Here is a 22,675-nt window from a genome sequence, read left to right as displayed (position 1 = left end):
GGAATAAAGGAAAACAAACGGAACAGAATAAAATGGGAAAATAAAATTTTTTAAAAGAAAATAAAGCGGAATAGAAGAAGAGAAATGGAAGAGAGGGAAATCACTGGAATGGAATAAAAGAAAAAAAATACAATTACAAAAATAAATACAAAGAATTATGTATTAATAATAGAATTAAAGAAAATATAATTAAAGAAAATAAATAATAAAATAAAACAGAAGAAAAAACTAAAATTGAAACCAAAAGTGAATAGAAAATTAAAATAGAATAAAAATAAAAGAGAAAATTAAAAGAAGATCAAATAGAAAATAAGATAAAGATAAAATAGAAAATAAAATAAGGATAAAACAGAAAACAAAGTAGAAAATAAAATTCAAATAGAAAATGAAAGCAAATAGAATAAAAGAAAGTAAAATAAAAAGAATTCAGATAAGTAGAATAAAATATTGAAATGAATAAAAGAACATAGAGTAAAATAAACTAGAATAAAATTTTGAAAATACCAAAAAGCACGAACTGTTCCCCCCCCATCCGCGGCGCCTTTCCCCCTCCCCCGGCCCGTCCCTCCCGTGGGCGGGGCCGGCGCAGGCGGGCGCGGCCCCTTTAAGAGGAAGTAGCGCCGGCCGCGAGCGGCGCGCGGGAGCGGCGGGAGCGCGGCGGCCGCGCGGGGCGTGCTGCGGCCGCGCTGAGGGAGTGCTGCGGCCCGGGAGCTGTGCGCGTCCGCCGGCGAGGGACCGCGGCCCGGCAGGTGCGGGGGCTCGGGGGCTGTGAGGGGCTCGGGGCGGTGCAAGGGGACAGCAGAGGCTGGGAGGGGGGAGGGCCCTGCGCGACGGGCTCGGAGGGGCCTCCGGGGAAAAGGGGCCTGGAGGGGGCCGCGTGTCCCCAGCCCTGCCCACGTGTCCCCGCAGCCCCGGTGGCCGCGTTCCCCCTCGGGGCCGGCCGGGCTCTCCCCGGCCTTGGCGGCACGGGACGGGACCTGTTGAGCCGCGGCCACCGCATCCCCGCTCTGGGCGTTAATTGTTTGTGGTGGCCTGGGCGGGGGGCGATGGCGGCCGCGGCCCGGCCTGAGCCCCCTCAGGAGGGCCCGGAGCCCCCCGGGCGGGGATCAGGGCACGGAGCTGCCTGTGCTGGCCCGGCAGCGAGGAGAAACCCCTTGGATGGCACATCCCCGACCAGAGCCCTGGCTGCTGGGCACAGCCCCCTTCCTTCAGAGGGGTCGGACCTGCTGCAGGATCCATGAGCAACCCAAAAACTCATAATGAGGAAAAAAGAAATCGCAGCGAGTAAGGGGGTTGGTGACACAACTGTGGAGTTACAGCTTTCAACTTCCCTATTTTATCCCACCTTCTCGACTTTCTCCAGCCCAGCTGCTATAGGTGAAGGCGTAGCCCTGAAGTTCCAACCTTTCAGTCTCTAAACTGGTCGGGAATGGGGAATTTTCCATTTTTTTTCAGGTCATGGTGAGCCACAGCTCAGCTGTCATGAGGGAGAACGTGTCAGGAGAACTTGAAAGCAAACTCTTGCTCTGCTTCTGTCTCTTGCTTCGGGCTCAGGAATTCTGATCTTACAGAGCTGCCTCTGCTCTGATCTGTGCATAGTGAGCTCAGCTCCTTCAAAGAAACCTGTGTGAGAACGACAGGCAAAAGGAAAGGGCAGGAAGTCCTCTGGAGGGAAAGGACAGAGGATCTGGAGTTGTCCAGTGTCCAGCATAGATGTTTGGGAAAAGCTTTTCTGTCAGTGCTAGTGAAAGGCAGGATTCCCTCCTCTTAGAGCTTGGAGCTGCAGAGTGGCCACAGCCACTCTGGATTTCCATCCCTTTGTTAAAAGCCCCTTTCCGTTCTGGAAATCTTCTGCCAAGTTGCAGGGCAGGGAGGGATTTTGCTGGGAGATGTGGAACTTCCCCAGCCACCTGTTTATCACAGTCCCCAGGGCTTTGTCCTTGCACTCTGCTTCCTTTCCCAACTTCAGGCTCACTTCCAGCTCCCTGCTTGTCTATCCCTGTTCCCTGGACTGTGTATCCCATGTTTTAGATTCACTTTCTGTCTTAGTCACTTCCTGTGAGGTGAATCTGGAGTGAGCTTGTGACTCTTCAAAATCCCCAGAAAGAGGGAGAGCAGCATTGGGAATTCTTTCCAGTGGTGGCAAAACCTGGAGCTGTTGGTTTATAGCGAGGTGCTGAGCAGGGAGCTGGTTCCCTGTGCCTGGCTCACCATGCAGCTCCTGGGATGCTCTGTTGCTCTGTCACCTGTGCCATCTTCAGACGTGGAAATGGGCTCTCCTGTGTGCTTGGCCAAGGCTTGGGGAGCTCGGCGTAGACTCAGCATCCCGAGCAAAGTTGTCCTGCTTCACTTGAGCTGCCTCTGGAGCTGTTTGCCAGCTGCTTGCTTCCTTGTCCACATCTAACATGGCCCTTCTACTGATGGGGTGAAAAGTACCCCCCACACTGGATGGGGTGATTTAGTCCCATTTTGGAGGTTGGGCTGTCCAGATCTGTGCTGTGCTTGGTCACTCTTGCTCCTCTGTGAGGGCCAGCGATCTCCATGGCCACTCTAATGAAAACAAAAATGTCCCTTGTGAGACGTGAAAGTATCTAGGGTCAGAGCACAGAGATTGCAAAACCTTTCCCATCCTGCCCACAGGTCTGGGAAGGGAATTGCTTTCAATTTCTGAGTTTTAATTTCTAGTAAGACAGGGAAGTATTTTCTGGTTCTTGACCCATAAATGCTGCTGTAAGTGGATGCAGAACCAGCTTTACTGGAGGTTTATCAGCTTATCTTTAGGAATATGTAATACCCAGCTAATGCTGTCAATAAAGAGTGCACCGTAGGCTGCACCTTTATCCTCCTTTTTCCAGATGCCCCTGGGAGGCAGAGTTATCCTGAGGCCTGGTCTGGTCTGCTGCCTGCTTCCCTCTGGAGCTGGTGGTGTGGTAGAGGTGCTGCTCTGCTCCTGGTGTAATTGGGTAGGTTTTTGCTCTGGGTACATGAAGCAGAAGGGAGGGCAGAGGAAGGGATGGGTGCAGCAAAGGCCAGAAAAACAGCAACTTTTGAAAGTGGGCAAAGCCAGAGCAAAACAATCCATCACACTCTGACAGCTCTGAATTCCTCCAGAAAACCTGGCTGAGGTCCCTAAGGGCTGGTGCTGATGTTGTGTCAGTGTGAGTGAGACGAGGCCACTGTGGTGATGCTGCCAGACACTCCCGTGTGTGACCCTGTGCTGATTCCAGGGAACTCGTGGGACAGAAGGTGAGCTGGAGCCACCCAGGCTGAGGTTGCAGCAGGAGCTGAGCTGGCCCCATGGCTGCATTCAAAGGCCCTGTATTTTCTGCAGGCCTCTCTTGAGGCTGTTGTCTGGCTGCCTTTGCTTCCTTCTCTCTTTCCTCTGGCTGTGTCATGTGGTTGGTGTTGAGGTGGTCTCCAGCTCCACATCCATGGGCTCGTTCTGTGCCTGGAGCTGTGCTAAGGGATTGAGTTATTCCTGCATCTCCTGCCAGGGCAGGAGAGGCCTCGTGGGCCTCTGCTGTCAGCAAGAAACAATTCTGCCATTCATCCCAACGTGTGACATTAACATAGGGAAAAGGGATGTTTGTCCCTGGGATTATCCATGCTCTGGGAAAGGCTGGTTGTGTGGCCAGCTCGTGCTCCAGCTCAGCCCTGGGCTGTGATCCCACACTTCCTGGGATCCCAGCCCACTGTTAGAATGGTGCCATAGCTGTTTTATCATCCTAATGCAAATTTCATGCTCCAAACTGATGTTAGCTTTGACCTGGGTGGGGGCAGATCCCAAAGTTAGAGGAAATGGAACTGCTGTGGGCCCAGAAATATCCCTGTCCAGTGAGGACAGTACAGAGCCTGCACAAGCAGGGAGAGACGAGCAGCTTAGCTGGGACTTAATAAACACCACCCTGCCCTTCCAGCTCTATAGTGGGGACAAGCAAGAGGCCTTCCCGATGGCTCTGGGGCCTGGAAAAGTGGGAGCTGCTCCTACTTTGCCATCACTGGCCATGCTCTTCCCTGGAAATACTTGTGTGTGCAGTTAACCTGTGTGCTGGAGTCGTGACCCAGCTTGTCAGCTTAGCACAGCCCTGCAAAGCCCGCAGCGGATTAGCTCTCCCTCCACACGCAGCCCCATCCCGGCTGGATCCGTGGAGACCTTCCAGCAGCGGGCTCTGACATTGCAATGGATGCAGATGTCACGTAAGAGGCAGCAGGGCTGGCCCTGAGTCAGTAACACCCGGGGCTCCATGGGGCTCCCTGCAGTCACTGCTGCTCCACGGGAACAGTTGGAGATTGCAACATCTGCTGCCTGACCTTTCCCTCTGGGAGGGAAGCAGGAGGGGACCTTTTACAGAATTCACTTTCTCATGTGGCTTTTGTCCCTCTGTGGCTGTGGGGAGGAAGGCCAGGGGGACAAACCACACTGGAAATTTGGGTTTCTTGCCTTCTCTCTCCCTTGCCAGACTGGGTTTTCCAGCCTCCCCAGCATCCCTGTGCAGTGAGCAGCGTCACCCATAACGTCCCCCCTGTCACTGCCCTTGGTCTGAATGTCAGTCCTGAGTTTGAAGCCAAGCAATAAACTCCCTGTTCATCCATCTGCCCAGGATGCATGCTGGTGTCTCACTGCTGGCTGACCTGGGCTTTCTGCTCCAAGCAGCAGCATTCCCACCTGCAGCTCTTGATGGGCTCTACCAGAGCTCCCCTCACCTTTGGTGGGTCCTCTGCTATCCCAGATACTGCTTAGTTTAACAGGGCTTTTCCCTTTATTCCATAAACTAACTCATCTTCAGGATTGTCTGGAATGCTTGGCCTTGCAGGGGTGAAAGAGAGGCCAGTTAAAGCCCGGGATAACTATTTTTGGTCTTTTATTACACTTTTTTATTTTCTCATGCGTATAGCCTTGTCCTGCTCCTAAACCGACCTCTTCCCCTAAGCCACCCTCTTTCCAGGAAGGGCCTGGAGACGTGGGATGTCCCAGGAGAACTGTACCAGTTCTTACTCGGGAATTTGCAAATTGTGCAGCAGATTGGAATTGCAGAGCCTGGGGGTGGCTGGCAACAGGCAGGACCTTCTTAAAGCTGACTCTGGTGAAAGACAAAAGGCTCTTTGTTTGCCCAAACCATGGGAATTCAGCATTTCCAGCGTGCCCTTGTTCAGATTTGGTTGTGAAGGTTGCTGCTAAAGCACTTTCTAAAAGAAAAATGTGGATGTTGTCCTGCAGAGCGGCAGAATGAAGTGGGATTGGTGTTGGAGATGCAGCTGGGCCAGGTCGAGCTGCTCCTTCTCCAGAAACTTCTGAGCAGCTTCAGCTGCCGGGGCTGAGCGCGGGGGACGGATGGGGAAGGCAATGCCGAAGGGAACTGAACGGCCGTGGCTCAGCTCTCCTGCTGCAACATGGAGTGATCCTGCAGGAAGAAAGACAGAGCTTGCAGAGGGGAAGGATTAGCTTTTGGGAAAACATTGGCAGCTCCCTGGGCCGGGAGGCTGGAGGCAGTGCCAGACAGGAAGCAGCTGACGTGGAAGTGCCGGCTGGCTGGGATTATGAATGGCCAGGGTGCCTTCCAGCCACCCTCCTTGCCCTGCCCTGCCCTGCCCGAGGTAAGCAACGGGGCAGACCTTCGGTCCTCATATCACAAATCCATTCGAAAGAGCAGCTGGAAGTCTTGTCCCAGGAAGACAAGCCCTCGTTTGTTGCCAGACTGGCTCTGGAGGCGCAGAAACTGGCTGCCATTAGTGTAGTGCGGCTGCCAGGATTGTTCTGCTCCTTGCTCTCTGTAGTAAAATCTCTTCTTTAATCGGAGAAAACCAGGATCATCCTGTCTCGAGACACTGAGCTAGTGCAGAGTGGCCATGGAAAGGGATTTGTGAAAGGAGGGGGATGGAATTGTGGAAAAAATGTGCGTGTGCGTCCGTCTTGGCTGTTTTGTGCAAGTTGCCTGTTTGAAGCTGTTTTTCTTCTCTTCCTCTCTCTGTAAATTCAGGTTTTTACTTGAAATGCTCGGTTCATCCAGAATACCTTTATCAGGGCTGCTTTATCAGTCGGGGGGCTTTTGTGTCCTGTGTTGGGAACTCTGGCCTGGCATTAAGGGCCCTGGGGCTCTGGGCTCTGGGGGAAGCAGGATCGAGGCTCCCCTCTTCTGGGGAGCTCTGGGGACACGATGGCTGTCACAGGCTCCCCACCCAAGGGTTACAAGCAGCTGGACTCAGTGGGATTCGAGGACAGCAGCCTGGCTTCCCGGATAGGAAAGTGGACAAATCCCTGATTTGAAGAGCTGCATTGCTCCCTGGGCTGTGCTGAAGGGCTGTTCTACCAGAGGCAGCAGGATGTGGCCGGCCTGGCGCTGGGGTCACGGAGGAGGGAGGTGGCCTCGTGTCTGACCCCTCCCCAGCTGCGGAGCCGCCCATGAAACAAACGGGGAGGTTTTTTCCCCTCTTTTGAAAAAGGAAGCTTGGCCTCTGCACCGGCCAGCGCTGACAGAGGGTGCAGAGCAGGGCTGAGCCCTCTGCAGGAGTGACCTGCTGGGGCCAGGAACACAGGTAGGAGCATGCCGACTGCTGCCTTGCTGGTTTTCCCTGGCTGTTGTTAAACCCCTGTGCAGTGTTGGCAGCAGAGGGGAGCATGGAATGCTGCTGGGGCTGGCACTGATGGAGCAGTCATGGGACTCCTGGAGTCCTTTTTGGGCCATTCTGCCTCTGTAGGGAGGGCAGGATCTGTCGGGAACTCTGCTGGCTCCTGGAGAGCCTCGGGATGGCTCAGCAGGGTGCAAGGGCAGGCGGTTTCCTGGTGTTTTGGAGGACGTGATTCTTCCCTTTTCCAGACTCTGAGCTGCTTTTACAAGTGACCAAGAGCTGGGAAGCAGCCGCCTGAGCTTCCTTCCTCTGCCCAGAGCCTGGTGTTACAGCAAGGCAGCTCCTCATGATCCACCATTCCTGGCGAGGGAAGAGGAACGGCAGGACCATGCCAACAGTCCTGGCAGCAAAACCAGCACAGGACTGGAGCTGCACAAGCAGAGAGTCAGAGAAAAGGAGCTGAGGGGAGGGGAGGGGAGGGCCCGGCCTTGAGACCCCTGGGCAGGCAAGTCCAGCATAGTAGGGAGCTGCTCCTCCCGTGTCCTTGGGATAAGCTGGAGGTGTGTTTGTGCCCTGGACAGCCCACGGGGGTCACGGGCCCTGTGATCCCGAGCGCTGGCCAAGGTCCTCTCGGAGCACCGGTGACGTCTGCTGTGATCTTGGCTGGCTGAAAGGAGGAGGCAATAAAACGTACTGAGGTTTGTTTATGGGGGGGGAGTGGTTTTTCCCCTCACCTTTAAAGCTTGCAGATACCATCCAGGTGCTTTGCATGTCCTATTTCCCAATTGTCTCTAACCTTTCCTTTCCCTTGTGTGCGGGGGCGGTGTCAGCTGTGACTCCTGCCTGTGGAAGTAGGTGTTGTACAGATGATATCATCTCCGAGCAATGTCAGGGATGCTTTGGTCTCTGTGCCTCTTTATTTTTATTTTTTTCCTAGAGCTAAATGTTTCTTTTAGCTCATTGCAGTCAGAGACCGTAATTAAATAGGCTGCATCTGCTTGATGTCTCAGCTACTCATTTTGCTAATGCTTCACACAGATGCTGAATCGTCTGAGAGACAATTGCTCTGTGTTGAGCTCCCCAGTTCTCAGGGATAATGTCTTCATAGGATCAGGAATTTGTTTGTAGGATGAGTACTGCCTCGGACACCAAGTGAACTGCCCTGCACAGAGACCCTGATAAATGTGAGGGCTGGGAAATCCCCAGCCATGTGACAAGTGACAAGGGCAAGTGTCGGATCCTGCCCTGGGATGGGGCAGCCCTGGATGCAGGGACACACTGGGAATGAGAGGCTGGAGAGCAGCACCATGGGAAGGGACCAGGGGGTCCTGGTCAGTGGCAAGTTGGATCTGAGTCACCGCTGTGTCCTGGCAGCCCAAAGGGCCACCCTGTCCTGGGGGCACCAGGCCCAGGGAGGGATTGTCCCACTCTGCTCTGCACTGGGGCAGCCTCACCTCCAGTGCTGGGGGCACTTTGGGCACCACAAGGTCAGAAGGATCCAAAGCTGTTGGAGAGTGTCCCAAGGAGGGGCACGGAGCTGGGAAGGGTCTGAGGAGCGGCTGAGGGCACTTGGCTCGTTCAGCTGCAGCACAGGAGACTGAGGGGAGGCTCCTCGGGGGCTGCAGCTCCTCCCGAGGGGAGGCAGAGGGGCAGGGGCTGAGCTCTGCTCTGGGATGGGGACAGGAGCCCAGGAAGGGCTGGAGCTGTGCCAGGGCTTGGCACGGAGCTCAGGGAAAGGTTCTTCCCCCCGAGGGTGCTGGCACTGCCCAGGCTCCCCAGGGAATGGTCCCAGCCCCAAGGCTGCCAGAGCTGCAGGAGCGTTTGGACAGCGCTGCCAGGGATGCTCAGGGTGGGGTGTTGGGGTGTCTGGGCAGGGACATGGGCTGCACTGATGATCCCCGAGGGTCCCTTCCAGCTCAGGATATTCTGGGATTCTATGAAAAGTCTCTCCATCCCACTCAGATGAGGAAAATGGTTGGTGTTTGTTTCTTGATGTGTGGTGCCAAAGCCAGGGGATGTTTGGTTTTACCCTTGGGTTTTACTCCATCCACATCCATGCCAGGCCCTGCAGAGCAGATCCTCCAGAAAAGAAGCAGGGATGGAGTCACACTGCTGGGGGTGCTCCAGGGAGCCCCATGGAGGGTGGTGCTGCTGCTACTTTGTGGTTTCTTGTGTGAGAGGATGTGTTTTCCTCCATCTCCAGTGCAGGGAACTCATCACAAGTGCTTCCCTGGACTTTCTGCTGCAAGTAGCAGCAGTCACAGCACCTGCTGCCCACATTGCTGGTTCCGTGGGGCCCGTACCTCGGTTCCAGGGTGGGCGCAGTCCCTGGAGCTTCCGGCTCTGCCACAGGATGTGGCCAGGCTGTGACACAGCTCCTGCTAACCAACACTGCTCAGCTGTCTCTCCACACCCTTCACTTCTTCCTCTGCCACGTCTGGGGTGGGATCACGCTCCAAAGGACACATCTGCCAAGGGTTTGTGCTGGGTTTGCCTCCCCTGAGGTGGCTCAGGGGTCACAGCGGCTGTTTTGGCAGCAGGAAGGCCAGGTTGGATGGGGCTTCAAGCAACCTCATCTAGTGGAAGGTGTTCCTGCATACCAAAGGTGTCCCTGCCCACGTCAGGGAGTTGCAGCTGGATGGTCTTTAAGGCTCCTTCCAACCTAAACCTTTCCATGATGACATATCTGCTCTGGATTCACCGCTCAGCCCATGGTGGATCTCACTGAACCACATTAAAATGCTTTTAGGGTTTCTCCCAACACATCGTAGCCCATGTTGGGGTTTGGATCTCTCAGCTCCTGCATGGAAGAGGTTACTGAGCCCATTCCCACAGGAAATGTTGATCCTGTTCTTAGTGAGGTGAACTGGAGTGGTTTGGGGTTTCTTCCTCACTGTAATTAAATAAGGAAACAAGAGGCCTTGGCTTTAAAGCTTTTTAATCTTTCTTCAGAGAAGAACTGCTGATTAGCACTGCAGCATCTGTTAGAGACGGGCTCAATTGCAGCCGTGGTAGTCATGACCTTGAGTTTGGGATGTGCTTGCCAGCATTTGAGGACACTGTTTACCTATTGGAACAACACTGAGGCCTCATGTAAATCTAAGTAGATTCTGCTTGGAGAAAGGGTTGGTTTTTTTTTGCTTGCTTGTTTATGAAATTATGGAAACTTATTTATGCTATTTAAGGCATCAGCTTAATTTCTGTTACTTTATTAATTTCTCTGACCAGCACATGTAAAATAATATTTTTGGTACACAAAGCTTTCTGCCTTAAGCTTTCATCAAAGAGCAGCCTGGCACAAATTCTGTGAGGGGCTGGATGTGGGAACAAAGGAGGTATAATTAGCTACAGATAAACAGAGCTGTGTTTCTCGTCAGCATCCCTTCAGATCTCAACTTGTGTCTCACCCTTGGAGCTGATTCTTTTCTACAGTCTGGAAGAGGAAGATGAGCTTCCCCTCATCTTCCAGTTTTCAACTTGTAAATGCAGCTGAACTGAAATGGGAAATATGTTTATGGTCTGTGTGCACCTGCAGAAGAGGCTGTGGCTGCTCTCAGGGCCGGTGTTATTTCAGGGTATTTGCTTTCCGGGTGCCTGAGCTGTGACTTCTTCTTCTCACTGCCCTCCACCTCTTGGTTCCTGTCTCTCACTTTCGGTGGCTGGCTTGGTGGGGGCTGTCTGGCAGCAGCTCTGAGCTGTCTTGTGGGCTGGCATGACCTGGCTTGGCCTTGTTCTAAAGGGGGGATGCAGAGGTGAAAATGGGATCTGGGTGAAACCCAGCTGGTTTTACCCTTTGTCAGTGCATGTGAGCCAAGCAGTTGGTGGCATTTCTGCAGGCTTGGGGTCTCATGGTGTGGCACTGTTGGGGTGAGTGGCAGCCCTCTCCCATGGTTGTGGGGTCTGTTCCCTCATTCCCACATGGAACAGGTCAGAAGGTGACTCTGTTCAGCCCAGGTCATCCCTCTAGCCTCCCCTCCCATCTGCTCCAGCCGGGGAAGGGAAGGGAAGGGGGAGGAAGGAAAGCTGCCGTGGGCTCCCCCCCTTCTCAGATGTGGGGCGAGGGCCCAGATGGCATCCCAGATCTCTTCCTATGGGATTGAGAGGAGGTTTCCTGTTGAGAAAGCTGCTCCTAATCTCTGCCCTTCTGTGCTGTGTTGCAGATCAGGACCAGATGAGCAGAGGGAGGTTTCTGTGAAGATCAGAGTCGCCCCAGCCCTACCCCGGGAAGTGGCCGCGCCTCTGGCTGTCACCGCTGCGGGCCTGGAAGACACCCAAGAGAAGGAAAATGTCCCACGCTTTGAAGCAAGTGTTCAATAAAGACAAAACCTTCCGGCCCAAGCGCAAGTTCGAGCCGGGCACTCAGCGGTTTGAGCTGCACAAGAAGGCCCAGGCCTCGCTCAACGCTGGCCTGGACTTGAAGGTGGCCGTGCAGCTGCCGCCGGGCGAGGAGCAGAACGACTGGGTGGCCGTGCATGTCGTGGACTTCTTCAACCGCATCAACCTCATCTACGGCACCATCAGTGACTATTGCACGGAGCAGTCCTGCCCCGTCATGTCGGGGGGCCCCAAGTACGAGTACCGGTGGCAGGACGAGCACAAGTACCGCAAACCCACGGCCCTGTCCGCGCCCCAGTACATGAACCTGCTCATGGACTGGATCGAGGTGCAGATCAACAACGAGGACATCTTCCCCACCAACGTCGGTGAGTTTGGGTCCCAGCTGGGGCTGGAGGGAGGGAGGGAGGGAGGGGGTGTGAAACCTTCTCGTGAAGCCCCTGTTGCTGTTCCAGGAGATGCTGCAGCACAGCTGAGCCCTGTAGCAGGGCAGTGAGCTCTTCCCAGCTCTTCTGCAGTGCTGGAATACCCAGAGCTGTACCAGATCCCACTGGGAGTCATGGATACCTCGAGGCAGTGAAACAGTAGGCTGCTCTTAGAGCAGTTGGTCTCTGAGGTGGCTCTGGAGTGGCTCATGCTGGATGCAGAATGGCTCTCTGGGAGCTGATGGCCAGCCCAGGTCTGAGGCATAGCTCTGTGTCACCTGGTGATGGTGTCACATGCCATAATCACCCCCTCTGTTATTAGAGGCCACACTGGCTGCCTCTGCCCCTCCTGAGGGGTGGGATGCTGGCACAGGCCTCCAGGGAAGGGCCAATGTTTCATCTACTGCCAGGACTATGGAAACAGGAGTTTGGCCTAAGACACCTCAATCTCCATATCCAAACGCAGCTTTGGGACAGAGATTGTTGGGTTTTATTTTGTGATGAAGATGGAAGAATTTAGTCTCTAAGTTATCAGGTAAATACAGCTGAGCCTATGCAGAGCTTCCATCTCCTGGGATGGAGGAGACGAGGTGCAGCAGAGCTCCCTCCCTCCTGCCCCAGTGTTCATCCCTTTGGAGCTCTGATGGGATGCAGTTGGTCCCTATTTGGGGCACATCTGCCACTTGAGCATCCACAGGGATCCTCCACTGTGCCAAAATGCTGCTTAAACCTGGTGTGGAGTGGGCAGAGAGGGGAGGGGGGCCATAAACAGCCAGTTTTGAGACAGCTGCAGCACCAAACCCTCCCCAGCCGTCCTTCTCGCGCTGCACAGGCTCTGCTGCAGCTCTCTGGGGACCTCACTGGGGGTGTTGGTTCTCTTTGGGCTGCAGGACGAGCTTCTGACAGCATGAGGGTTGTGATTTGGGGTTTTTTAGTTGTTACTGTCTTCAGCTCAGCTTTTACCAGATCCTTTAATGCTGACTGAAATGCTGCAGCTCTGGCAGAGCAAGGAAAGGGTTTAACTCGTCCTTGTTCCTCCAGAAACAGTGTGAACTTTACACCCTGATATCCCATGGAGGTGGCTGCATGGCCAGACTGCTCTGCTGCAGGGGCACAGCCAAACAGTCCTGAAGCCTTCAAAGAAGACCTTAACAGCTTTAATTTTTAACCAAAGAGCTAAAGATGTACCAAAACAAGGGATAACTGTGGGGAGTTAACAGCACCAGCCCTTTCCTTTGAGAAGTTGCTTGGTTGTATCTGGTGTTTTGCACTGTTTGTACAAATAAATCAAACAGGAGTAGAAGAAAACTCTTGTCTGACTGAAACAACTGCTGGGAATGTGGGCTCTGCTTTCAGTCACAGCAGTGCATCACTCTGTCACTTAAAAAATCTGTGCTTTGAAAAATGTGATCCAAAGGAAAGGAAAAAGGAGAGGGGAGCTGGAAATTACCAGGGATAGAACTTTTGACTCAAACTGTCCATTTTGCCAATTTATTTTAGCCCTAAGCAACCAGCTTTAGCTTGACCAAAAGGTTTTTCATGGCCACTCTTCCCCTCCCAAGGTACTCCCTTCCCCAAGAACTTCCTCCCAGTGGTGAAGAAGATTCTCTCCAGGCTCTTCCGGGTGTTTGTCCACGTCTACATCCACCACTTCGACAGGATCACCCAGATGGGCTCAGAGGCCCACGTGAACACCTGCTACAAGCACTTTTACTACTTTGTGAAAGAGTTCAATCTCATAGACACCAAGGAGCTGGAGCCCCTGGTGAGTGCCTGGTGGGGCTCTCAGGGTCTGTGGCCAGCACAGGGCTGGGGGTGTCACAGAGGGCTCTGGAACCTTCTCAGGAGGCCCCACTTCCAATTCTGGGGTCAGTTTTGGCCCCTCACTCCAACAAAGACATTGAGGGGCTGGAGCATGTCCAGAGATGGGAACAGAGCTGGGGAAGGGTCTGGAGCACCAGGAGCAGCTGAGGGAGCTGGGGAGGCTCAACCTGGAGAAAAGGAGGCTCAGGGGGGACCTTGTGGCTCTGCACAACTCCTGACAGGAGGGGCCCAGTCTTGTCCCAGCTAACAAGTGACAGGACAGGAGGGAGCAGTCTCAAGCTGTGCCAGTGGAGGTTTAGATTGGATTTAAGGGAAAATTTCTTCACTGAAGGGGTGGGACAAGCATTGGAAAGGTCTGCCCAGGGCAGTGTTGGAGTCACCATTCCTAGAAGTGCTCAAAAAACATGTGGCTGTGACACTTGGGGACATGGTTTGGTGGTGACGCAGCAGTGGTAGGGTAATAGTTGGAGTTGATCTTGGGAGTCTTTCCAACCCTTAAGTATTTAATGATTCTCTTCTAAAGCTGGTTGCCGAAATTCAGGACCAGTTTGCCTTGCAGTGTAACTGTCAGGAACCTGGGAGTCAGGATATGACTGGGATGTGCTGGGAATGGGAATGGTGGGGGGAACACGACCATGCCCAAACTGGAGCTGTGGGCAGCAGGGTCACCCTGTGCCTAGGAATGGTATTGACAGCTAAAGACAGAGTTTTTATCTACACCCTCACCTGGGAGCCTACATCCTCCTTCACGGTCCCTTGTCTTCTCTGTCCCTTTGACAGAAGGAAATGACCTCCCGGATGTGCCACTGAGCTCAGACCTTCCTGCTCCCACCTCAGCACCTCTTCCGAGGACTCCGAGCCCCAATCCCATATTGGAGACATGATTCAAGGGGAGAACAGAGATGTTTCGTTTAAGAAATTATATATTTTTAATGAGTTTCAATGTAAAACTGTGATACTGCAGGGATATTTTTTTTAAAGATGCTCTAGATTAACTAATTTTTTATAGTAATTTCTATAAAAAAGAAAATATTTTGTGGGCCACTTGATGGGAATGTTGGCTCTCGGAGTGGGGAAGAGCTGCCTGAGCTGCCTCCTCCATGTGCCCCGAGTGAGCTGAGCCAGACACTTGACACAGAGCTGTGTCGTGGGGCTGATGCTGCCATGGAAGCGGTACCTCCCTCGGGATACACATTTCCCACCCCTGAAGGCAGGGTACAGGACTGGTGTACACGGATCCCCAGGTGTGGATCCCCCAACACCTCTTCCACTGGCTGTGAGTCCAGGTTTGGGGCAGAGCTGCTCTGTGCCCACCTGTCCCCAAGGCCTGGCTCTTGTGCTCTTCCTCTGAGTGAGCTGGGACTGGGCTTCATCCCATGGCTGCCACAGTTGGGGCCGGTGCTGTTGGAGTGGAAATCTGCCCTCGTGTGTCAGCCCAGCCCTGAGCTGAGCTCTGCACACACAGCCTGGCTGTGGCTCTGCACTGTCCCCATGGGGACACAGATCCACGCTGGCAGCTCCTCATGGGAGCCACCAGAGGGGAGGTGCTGGGAGAGACACCAGGAATTCTCCTCTGTCCCCTCCCTCCCTGCCCCTCGTGGTACGCTGACCCTGCCGGGACCATCCCACTTCCTGCTGGGGTACTGGGGTACGGAGCCTTCTCCCTATTCCCAGCATCACCACCCTGCCCAGCTGTGCACTTCTGGGACCAAAATCTCTGCTGTGCAGCCAGAGCCCCCCAGCCTCGCCTGCTGCTTGCACGAGGAGAGCTTGGCAGTGCCCCCTGGTAGGTAGTGGGTCTACCTAGGATTTAGGGACCAGTAAGTGACCAAACTGCACCACTAACCATCTCTTCCTTACAAAGTGTTCCCGTGCCCTGGAATCTCTGTACATATGTGACTCTCTCATTTCTCATCCTGCCGTTAGGACACTCGTACAAATACCACTCGTGCTCTGAAATGGAACCAATAAATTATGTTGTATTTACACAGCACACGCCGCCGCCGAGCGTCTCGTGACTGCACATTCGTCAGAACCTTCCCATCAGCAAAACAAACACGGGGTGTTTCGGCTCCTTGGGGATTGTGCTGGGGAGCTGGGAGCTCGTGGGTGTGTGCTCCTGGCACAGCTCCTGGGGGCTTGGTTGGGTTGCTCCTGCTCTCCACGTGCCAGGTCCAGGCTGCTCCGAGCCCTGCGCTGGGTCCCAAGGCCATGGGGCCTGACCGGCAGCCTGGGGTTGTCCTGACTTATGTTTGCAGTGTCTCTGTACCCAAGGGTTGAGCTGTTCTCCCAGCTCTGAAACTCGGGTGGAAGTGGGCAGGGGAGGGGAATTCCAGCTCACCAACTTGCCAAGAGGCTCCTCTACCATGGGAAGGAGCCAGGGGTGCAGTCATTGAGACTGGTGGACTAAATTGGGAAAAACTCTGCATTTGGGGGATGCACATTGTTTACCTGGCCAGGTGGGGAGTGAGAGGCTCCCCAGCTGTAGCTCCTCCTGTTCCCTGCCTGCAGCACTGGCTCTTGCCCATTCCCCTGCCTAGTGGAAGTGCTGGGAGCACCCTCCAGCCCCTCTCCCAGTGTTTTGTGGGTGCAGCTCAGCTGGAGAGCATGCTGTTCCTTGGTGTGGAATATCTCTTTGGCCAGCCTGGGTCAGCTGCCCCAGCCCTGCTTCCCCCAGCTGTTGTGCCCTTCTTTGCTGGCAGAGCACGGGACACACAAAGTCCTTGGCTTAGGGCAAGCACTGCTCAGCACCACCAAAGCACTGGTGTGTTATCAGCATTATTCTCATCCCAGATCCCAAACACGGCCCTGTACCGGCTACTGGGGAGAGAACTGGCTCTGTCCCAGCTGAAACCAGGACACCTGCAAGGCCCCACGCGCTGAGCTGTGGTGGGGCTGCAGGTGGGTGGTGAGTGGTGCTGGGTCAGCCCTGGGAGCCGGGGCAGCTCCTCTCACTGTTCCTCAGCTTCCCTTTTCACACCCACCTGGAGTGCTGTAGGTGCTGAGTCCGGGCATCTGTGGCACCCAACCAGCTGTGACCCACAGGGCAGGGACCTGCCTTCCTCAGCCTCCCTTTCTTTTTGGGGGAAAGACCCTCCCATGAGAGACCAGCTCAGCCAAGAGAGGAGGAGGAAAAGCACCTTTGTAGGAGATGTGGCAGGGCTGGAGGTGGCTGAGCCCGGCCCCATGCCTGGCAGTGCAGGATGTTGCCCAGACAGGTCTGTGGAGCCACAGCTCAGCCTTCCTCTGCCTCTGCTCTGGCAGCCCCAGCCCCACTTTCATCTCCCCAGGCTTTCATCTCGTGTTTACTTGCTCCTGAGCTGCAGCTGCGAGTGCTGCAGGGAGCAGGCAGCTGTGAGCCCCTGGGGCTGAGCCCCCAGGCTGAGCCCCCAGGGCTGAGTTCCCAGTGCTGAGCCCTCCAGGCTGAGCACCCCAAACTGCAGCCCCAGTGCTGAGCACCACAAGCTGAGCCCCCCGAGCTGAGCCCAGCCTGGCGAGGGGGTTTAGCCTAGACCAGGACCTCTCGGTACTTTCACTGCTCATCCCCCTGGCACTGGTTGGGTGCAGAGGCATCACAAAGGCTGTGCTGAGAATCCAGAGAACAGCTTTGCAGATCTGCACTGCAGGGCCTGGGCTGAGCAGGTACTGTGCCCAGGGCTCCAGCAGCCTCCCCCCTGCGGGGCTGATCCCTTCCCAAAAAGCACAGATGGCATCTGCCCCGGAGCTGGAGCGGGCGCAGGCTGGCGGCACAGAGGGGGCTGTGGCTGCCGTATGTTCCGAGAGAAATGCTCCTTTCCTGTGGTTCAGAGCAGGGTCTCCTGCTGCTCCCAGGAAGCCATGGCTCATCCTGATCCTCCCCTGCTGGGCTTCTCCATCCCCTGAACCCTGAGGAGCTCAGGAGCTTCACAGCCTCAGTTCTGTCCTGAATTTGGATTTAGGATTCTGCCAACAACATCAGTTTGTCACAGATGAGTGATATAGGGTCACTCAAAGAGTCACTGTCAATGCTCTTAGCAAAAGTTATTTTAATATGAATCTATGAAAGTGGGATTTAACAGAGTACAATGATGAGGTTCCCTCTGGTACTTCCTACATTGATGTAAAAGACTAAGGAAGATCAAGTTGGAATTGAGCTGGAATGGTTTACACTGAGACTGAAGCTGTAAAAGGGTAAGAGAGACCCTTCTGTTGAGTACAAGGTTCAGACAAGACCCCCCTCTTCCTAAACTCCTGATGGACCTTAGGTACAGCCCAGGTTCTGTCTTCGTCTCAGATTTGGACAGTGGTTCACATATGAAGGAGTAAGATACACGGATTTCGTTGATGTTAATTCAGGGTGTTGTCAGGATCTCTCTGAGGAGCTGTTCCAAGTAAGGGTCTCTCAGTCTCATCCCAAACCCTGAGACGTGTCCCACCTCCAGAGAGATCACAGATGTGCAGTCCAGCTGCAGATTAGGGAGAACTCAAACTGGACTCATCCAAAGATCTGTTGTTGGTGGAAAGGTCTCTGTTCCTGGAGGCACAGGTCGGGAGATGTCCCTGCTCCAGGACACCACGGCACAGTCACACTGCCAGGCAGGGAGAGCTCAAGGCACTCACTGGTGCCTTGCTGGAGGCTGATGGAATGAAGCAGTTGGCTCAGAGGGAAAAGTGCAGGGGGCTTCTTGTACCCACAACTTTCATTGTTCCTTGATAAATAAGTCTTGGAAAAGCCACCTGCTCTCCATGTGTTAATCCCACAATGGGTTCTGAGCTCACAAGCTTTGATGCTCCCTGGGGCACTCTGCTCCTTCATGGGTTTCCTGGACTTCTTGGCTTGGCTCTGGCCTTTTCCTCCTCTAGATCCCAGACCAGACCATTGCTGGGTTGGTGGAAGGGTCGAGCACATCTGTCACAAGTCCCATCAGGTTTTGCTTAAAGTGGGAAGCTGGGAAGTGGGGGTAGCCTTGGAAAGCAGACAAGGGGGAGCAGGGGCTGGGGGTTTCCTATGGCACCTGTGGCTGCGTGTCTGTGGGGTCTGTGCCAGAGCCACGTCCTGCTCGGTGAGGACAGGGATGTCCCCACCTGCCACCACCTCCCTGGGCAGCAGCTCCTGCATAGAGAGCATTGCTGGGGCTGTGCTGTGACAGAAGGGTGTCCTTACACTGCCCTGCCCTGCCCCTCCAGCCCTGGGCACGGCCCAGAGACAGCAGGGGGACCCCTCCAGAGGGGCCATGGGCCTATGGACTGTGTTCCCATCCCCAGGAGGTGCTGCCTCATTCCGTGCACCTTTTGAGTTGGGGAACAGGAGCACAGGTGGCACAGGACATGTCCCTTCACAGCTCTGCTGTCATACTCAGCCCCCCAGACCCTGGCAGTGCTTCCATCCCTCATCCCTGCACAGGCAGTGGACGCTTTCCAAGCTCTGAAATGTGCTTTTTGTTTGTTCTGTGTTCCCTGGACAGCTGATGCCTCTGGAGCCAGATTCCCCAGGGTCCCTGGCAGCCCCCCAGCCCTGATCCGTGCCCGCCTCCTCCTGGGCAGGGCTCTGGGTTTGCTCCGCTCCAGTTTTGGGCTCCATGGAGGAGGTGACAGCCGTTCCTGGGACAAGGGAACAGTCACCAGCATGGCACGTGCTCCCTCTCCCTTGTATGGCACAGGCCAGGCCAGGAGCCAGCAGCTCCAGGAACATGGGCAGGACCTGGAATGCTTCTGGGAAAATGCTGGAGCGGGGAGGACATGTCCCATCCCTGCGGGTGACACCGATACCGAGGCCACCTGCTGCTCCGGCCCTCCTCACCCTCTGCCTCACCAGGAGAAGGGGCCCCAGGATCATTTTTGGTCCTGGTGAACACATCCCTGCTAACCCCAGAGGCTGCCGGGACTGACGTCCTCCAGCACCACAGTGTGTACAGGCCCTGCTGTGGTTTCAGTGCCCTTTCCAAGGGAGCAAGGGGAATTTTTTGATGGTTTGGGAGTTTTTCTGCTCTTTCTAAGAAAATGTGCAACATGCCAGCCTGCACCTCTTCCTGCCACGTCCCTGGGCTTCCCCAGAGTGACCCAGCTGCAGGGGGCCAGGGCTGCTGCTGCTGCAGATTTCCCCCTTTCCCAGGAATTGGGAGGATGGAGGAGGGTGAAAAGAGCCTGGGGTGTTTAAAGTCCTCCTGGAAATGCTTCTCCCATTTGCTGCTGTCTGCTAAGACAGGGCTCCTACTGTGGCACAGTGTGAGCCCTGTCCTTGTCCTTCTCCCAGACACCCCAAAACCACAGCTCCCGCAGCTCCTGCCCCTTGATTTGAGGGCTGCAGAGGTTTCCCTCCTGGAGGAACTTGCTCCATCTTTCCAGTAGATCCCTAGGCCAAACCCCATCCCAATCCTTGTCCATGACCATGTCCATGTCCTTGTCCCCTGGGTTTTGGCTGGTGTGGGGTGTCAGGGCCAGGACTGGGCGATGGGGGAGGGAGGATGCTCCCCACTGAACTGACACCTCCCTTGAAGAACTTTTTGGGGGTGAAACCACCCCAAGGTGTGCTTGTACCATCCCTCCCTGCAGCTTCCATGTTGGGTTCCAGCTACTCTCTCCCCTTATGGCACCTCTTCCAGCTGGGGAAACTGAGGAATGACACCACCATCCCCCTCTGTGTGACCCCTCTCACTCTGCCTGTCCCCCTGCTGTCCCTGGAACACACTGGGCAGCTCTTCTGGGAGGTTCCTGGGCAAGGGGGCAGCCCTGAAATGTGGGGGTAAAGCAGGAGCTGGGAAAGCCAAGCAGGGTTCACCCCAACCCAGGGTTCACCCCAGCCCAGCAGATGGGGACTGAGGGACCAGGGCCGTGTCCCTGGGAGAGCCCCGGTGACAGGGTGGGGACTTGGGGTGCACTGGAGGCCTGGCAGGAGCTGCCAAAACTCTCCCAGTGGCTTCAAGGTGAGGAGGAAATCGAGGATCCACCAGCACAGGAACCAGCTGGGCAGTGAGCCCGCGTGTGCCCTGGGCATGGGGGGCAGGGGTGTCCCCTGTGTCCCTCCTGTTCCCCGTCCCTCCCATCCCTCCTGTCCCACCCCAGCGCCAGGAGTGTCAAACCTCCGGGTTTCTGCCCAGCAGGAAATTCCAGGTTTTTTGCAGGATTTTTTCATTTGACACAGAGCCAATGTTCCAAATCCTCCTGCTTCCAGGGGCGGGAAGCTGGGCCCTCCTTGGGCCGGGGAAGTAACACATGGAAAAAAAAGAACTTTATTTATTTTCCCTTCCAAAGCAGAGCAGTGAGGTGGGAGGGGAAGCCCTGGACAGCCCCGAGCAGCCGCCTGCCCACACTGAGGCACATCCAGAGGTTGTGGGCAGCCACGAGTGGCTCAGGGCACAGAGGGGTGACAGGGTGGCCACGATGCCTCCGGCCCCTGACGCTCCCTCTGCTCCCTGGCCAACAATAGCCGCCTTCCGGCACAGCCCCGCTCACTTTCCTGTTTTCCCTCAGCCGGTCTTGGAGTGTGGGGCTCCAACAGCTCCTGGAGACCCCACAGGATTGTGTGTCCTGCTGGAACGCAGAGGTGTGGGGACAGGTGACACCTTGGGGACACAGCAAGGGGCTCACCATCAGCAGATCCTGGGGGGAACTGGCACATGGGGAATTCGCTGCTGCCGGCCCCATGTTTGCACCCCTGGGACGCTGGATGTGATCAGGAGCAGAGAGGAGGCTCAGATGTATCAAAATTCGCGTTTCCCTGAAAAAAACATTAGGAAGCCCTGAGTTGTGGTCTGTGAGCTGCCAGCACTGGCCCCTTCCACTGTCCATGGGCACTTGTGTCCCCACAACAGGAGCCACCAGTGCAGGGACCTGGGGGCCAGGCTGGGCCCCAGGGGGGGATTTTGGCTGGACCTTGTGCCCAGCAGGAGAGGGGGAGAGGGAGAGCCCTGGTCCTGTGGGGGAAACACGGGTGGTACAGTGGGATGAACACGTGTGCAGGCACAAAACAACACATGACCACATGTACGTGTGTGTGTGTTCGTGCAAACACCCCCTGGGCCCGTGCTCTGGCCTTGCACACACGTGTGTGGTTTTGTGCACATTCCCTGGCAGCCAATTCCACCGGGACCAGCACGGGGAAGGGAAGCCTTGGGAAGAGGAGCCTGTCCCGGTGTCCCTGTGCCCAACGTTGCTGCCACACTCAGCTGGAAACCTCCCCTTGAGTGTGCACCGAGTGTGTGTGACCAGCACAGGGGGCAAACACGCCCAGGTCACACCAGGGCCACACGGGAGCAGGGGTGGGCACTGAGCACACGCTGGGTGTGCACAGAGGGCACGGTGACAGGTGGGGAGCACGCAGGGGACACACGGGGGACACAACACACAGCCAGCACACAGCACACGTGGCACACATGGTGAACACGCTGCCGCTGCCCCAGCTTCCCACAAGGTGACAGGGATCCCCTGGGCCGGGTGAGCCCCCAGCCCAGCCCTGGGGGTCCCCCCATGCCAGGCCGGTGGCCCCAGGGCTGTGGGCCCCGGCTGTGCTGCCCTGTCACTCCCGGCTCCATGACCTACGTGACCTACGTGGTGGCGGGCACAATTTGGGAATGCGTGGCTCCTCAGGAGCCCCAGGAGGGGAAGGGACCGTCCCTGTCCCCCTGCGGACCCCCCAGCAGTGGGGGCACCACCACGCAGCCCCCCCAGTCCGGGATAAGTGGGGAGCCCTCATCAGCAGCACCAAAAACAAAGGCCCGGGCGGGCGCTGTGCGGGACGCAGGAGGAGCCATTAGGGCCCGGAAGAGCAGGAATTTCGGCAGGTTTTGGGAGGGGGGTGGCCAGGACCCCACCCTGGTGACCCCACGCCGGGCTGGCACCGGGATTTGGGGCGATGCACATCCCCCCCAAACACCCCCCAGCAGCGGGGGAGAGGAGGGTGGGGGGCAGAGCAGGGCCGGGGGCTGCGGCGCTTGGGAGGGGGGGCAGAGCCGATGGCGGTGAGGGGGGTCCGGGGGTGCCGATGGCGGTGAGGGGTTCCGGGGGTGCCGATGGCGGTGAGGGGGGTCCGGGGGTGCCGATGGCGGTGAGGGGGGTCCGGGGGTGCCGATGGCCGAGGGGGGGTCCGGGGGTCCCGTGGCAGGGGGGGGTGTCCGGGGGTGCCGATGACGGTAGCGAGGGGGGTCTGGAGGTGCCGATGGCAATAATGGGGGAGTTCCAGGGGTGCCAGTGGCTGTGACAGGGGGATCCAGGGGTGTCGAGAGTACTGGGGGGGCTCCGGGGTGTGCCCGTTGCTGGGGGGGGGGGCTCCGGGGGCACCGATGGCTGTGACAGGGGAGTCCGGGGGTGCCGTGGCGGTGACAGGGGGGTCCGGGGGTGCCGTGACGGTGACAGGGGGGTCCGGGGACACCGATGGTTATGACAGGGGGGTCCGGGGGCACCGATGGCTGTGACAGGGGGGTCCGTGGGCACTGATGGCTCTGACAGGGGGGATCCGGGGGTGCCGTGGCGGTGACAGGGGGGTCCGTGGGCACTGATGGCTCTGACAGGGGGGTCCGGGGGTGCCGTGACGGTGACGGGGGGATCCG

General features: G+C 56.1%; 1 protein-coding gene and 1 pseudogene across 2 annotated transcripts; both read left to right on the top strand.

Moving 5' to 3' along the window:
- Positions 1 to 601: 601 nt before the first annotated feature.
- MOB3A (MOB kinase activator 3A) lies at positions 602 to 14,180 on the top strand. Of its 2 annotated transcripts, none has more exons than XM_068174182.1 (4): positions 602 to 749; positions 10,728 to 11,270; positions 12,890 to 13,092; positions 13,932 to 14,180. In XM_068174182.1, the coding sequence occupies exons 2-4, from the start codon at positions 10,853 to 10,855 to the stop codon at positions 13,959 to 13,961; spliced, it is 651 nt and encodes a 216-aa protein (XP_068030283.1). In that variant the 5' UTR covers positions 602 to 749; positions 10,728 to 10,852; the 3' UTR covers positions 13,962 to 14,180. The 2 variants fall into 2 exon arrangements, with proteins under 2 accessions (XP_068030283.1, XP_068030284.1); XM_068174183.1 differs by lacking the exon at positions 602 to 749 and adding an exon at positions 6,402 to 6,534.
- A 135-nt stretch (positions 14,181 to 14,315) lies between these two features.
- Positions 14,316 to 15,144, top strand: LOC137463153 (uncharacterized; annotated as a pseudogene).
- The last annotated feature ends 7,531 nt before the right edge of the window (positions 15,145 to 22,675 follow it).

This window comes from Anomalospiza imberbis, chromosome 27 (genome assembly GCF_031753505.1).
Source record: "Anomalospiza imberbis isolate Cuckoo-Finch-1a 21T00152 chromosome 27, ASM3175350v1, whole genome shotgun sequence".
NCBI classification, from domain to species: domain Eukaryota; kingdom Metazoa; phylum Chordata; class Aves; order Passeriformes; family Viduidae; genus Anomalospiza; species Anomalospiza imberbis.
The sequence above is the reverse complement of the archived record's forward strand: the minus strand, read 5'-3'. Positions and strand labels throughout refer to the sequence as shown.

Excerpts from the sequence above, each read along its gene's own strand:
- MOB3A (XM_068174182.1), top strand. The coding sequence starts at position 10,853 with ATGTCCCACGCTTTGAAGCAAGTGTTCAATAAAGACAAAACCTTCCGG. Across the intron at positions 11,271-12,889 it reads CATCTTCCCCACCAACGTCG|GTACTCCCTTCCCCAAGAAC; the intron begins GTGAGTTTGGGT and ends TCCCCTCCCAAG. Across the intron at positions 13,093-13,931 it reads CCAAGGAGCTGGAGCCCCTG|AAGGAAATGACCTCCCGGAT; the intron begins GTGAGTGCCTGG and ends TCCCTTTGACAG.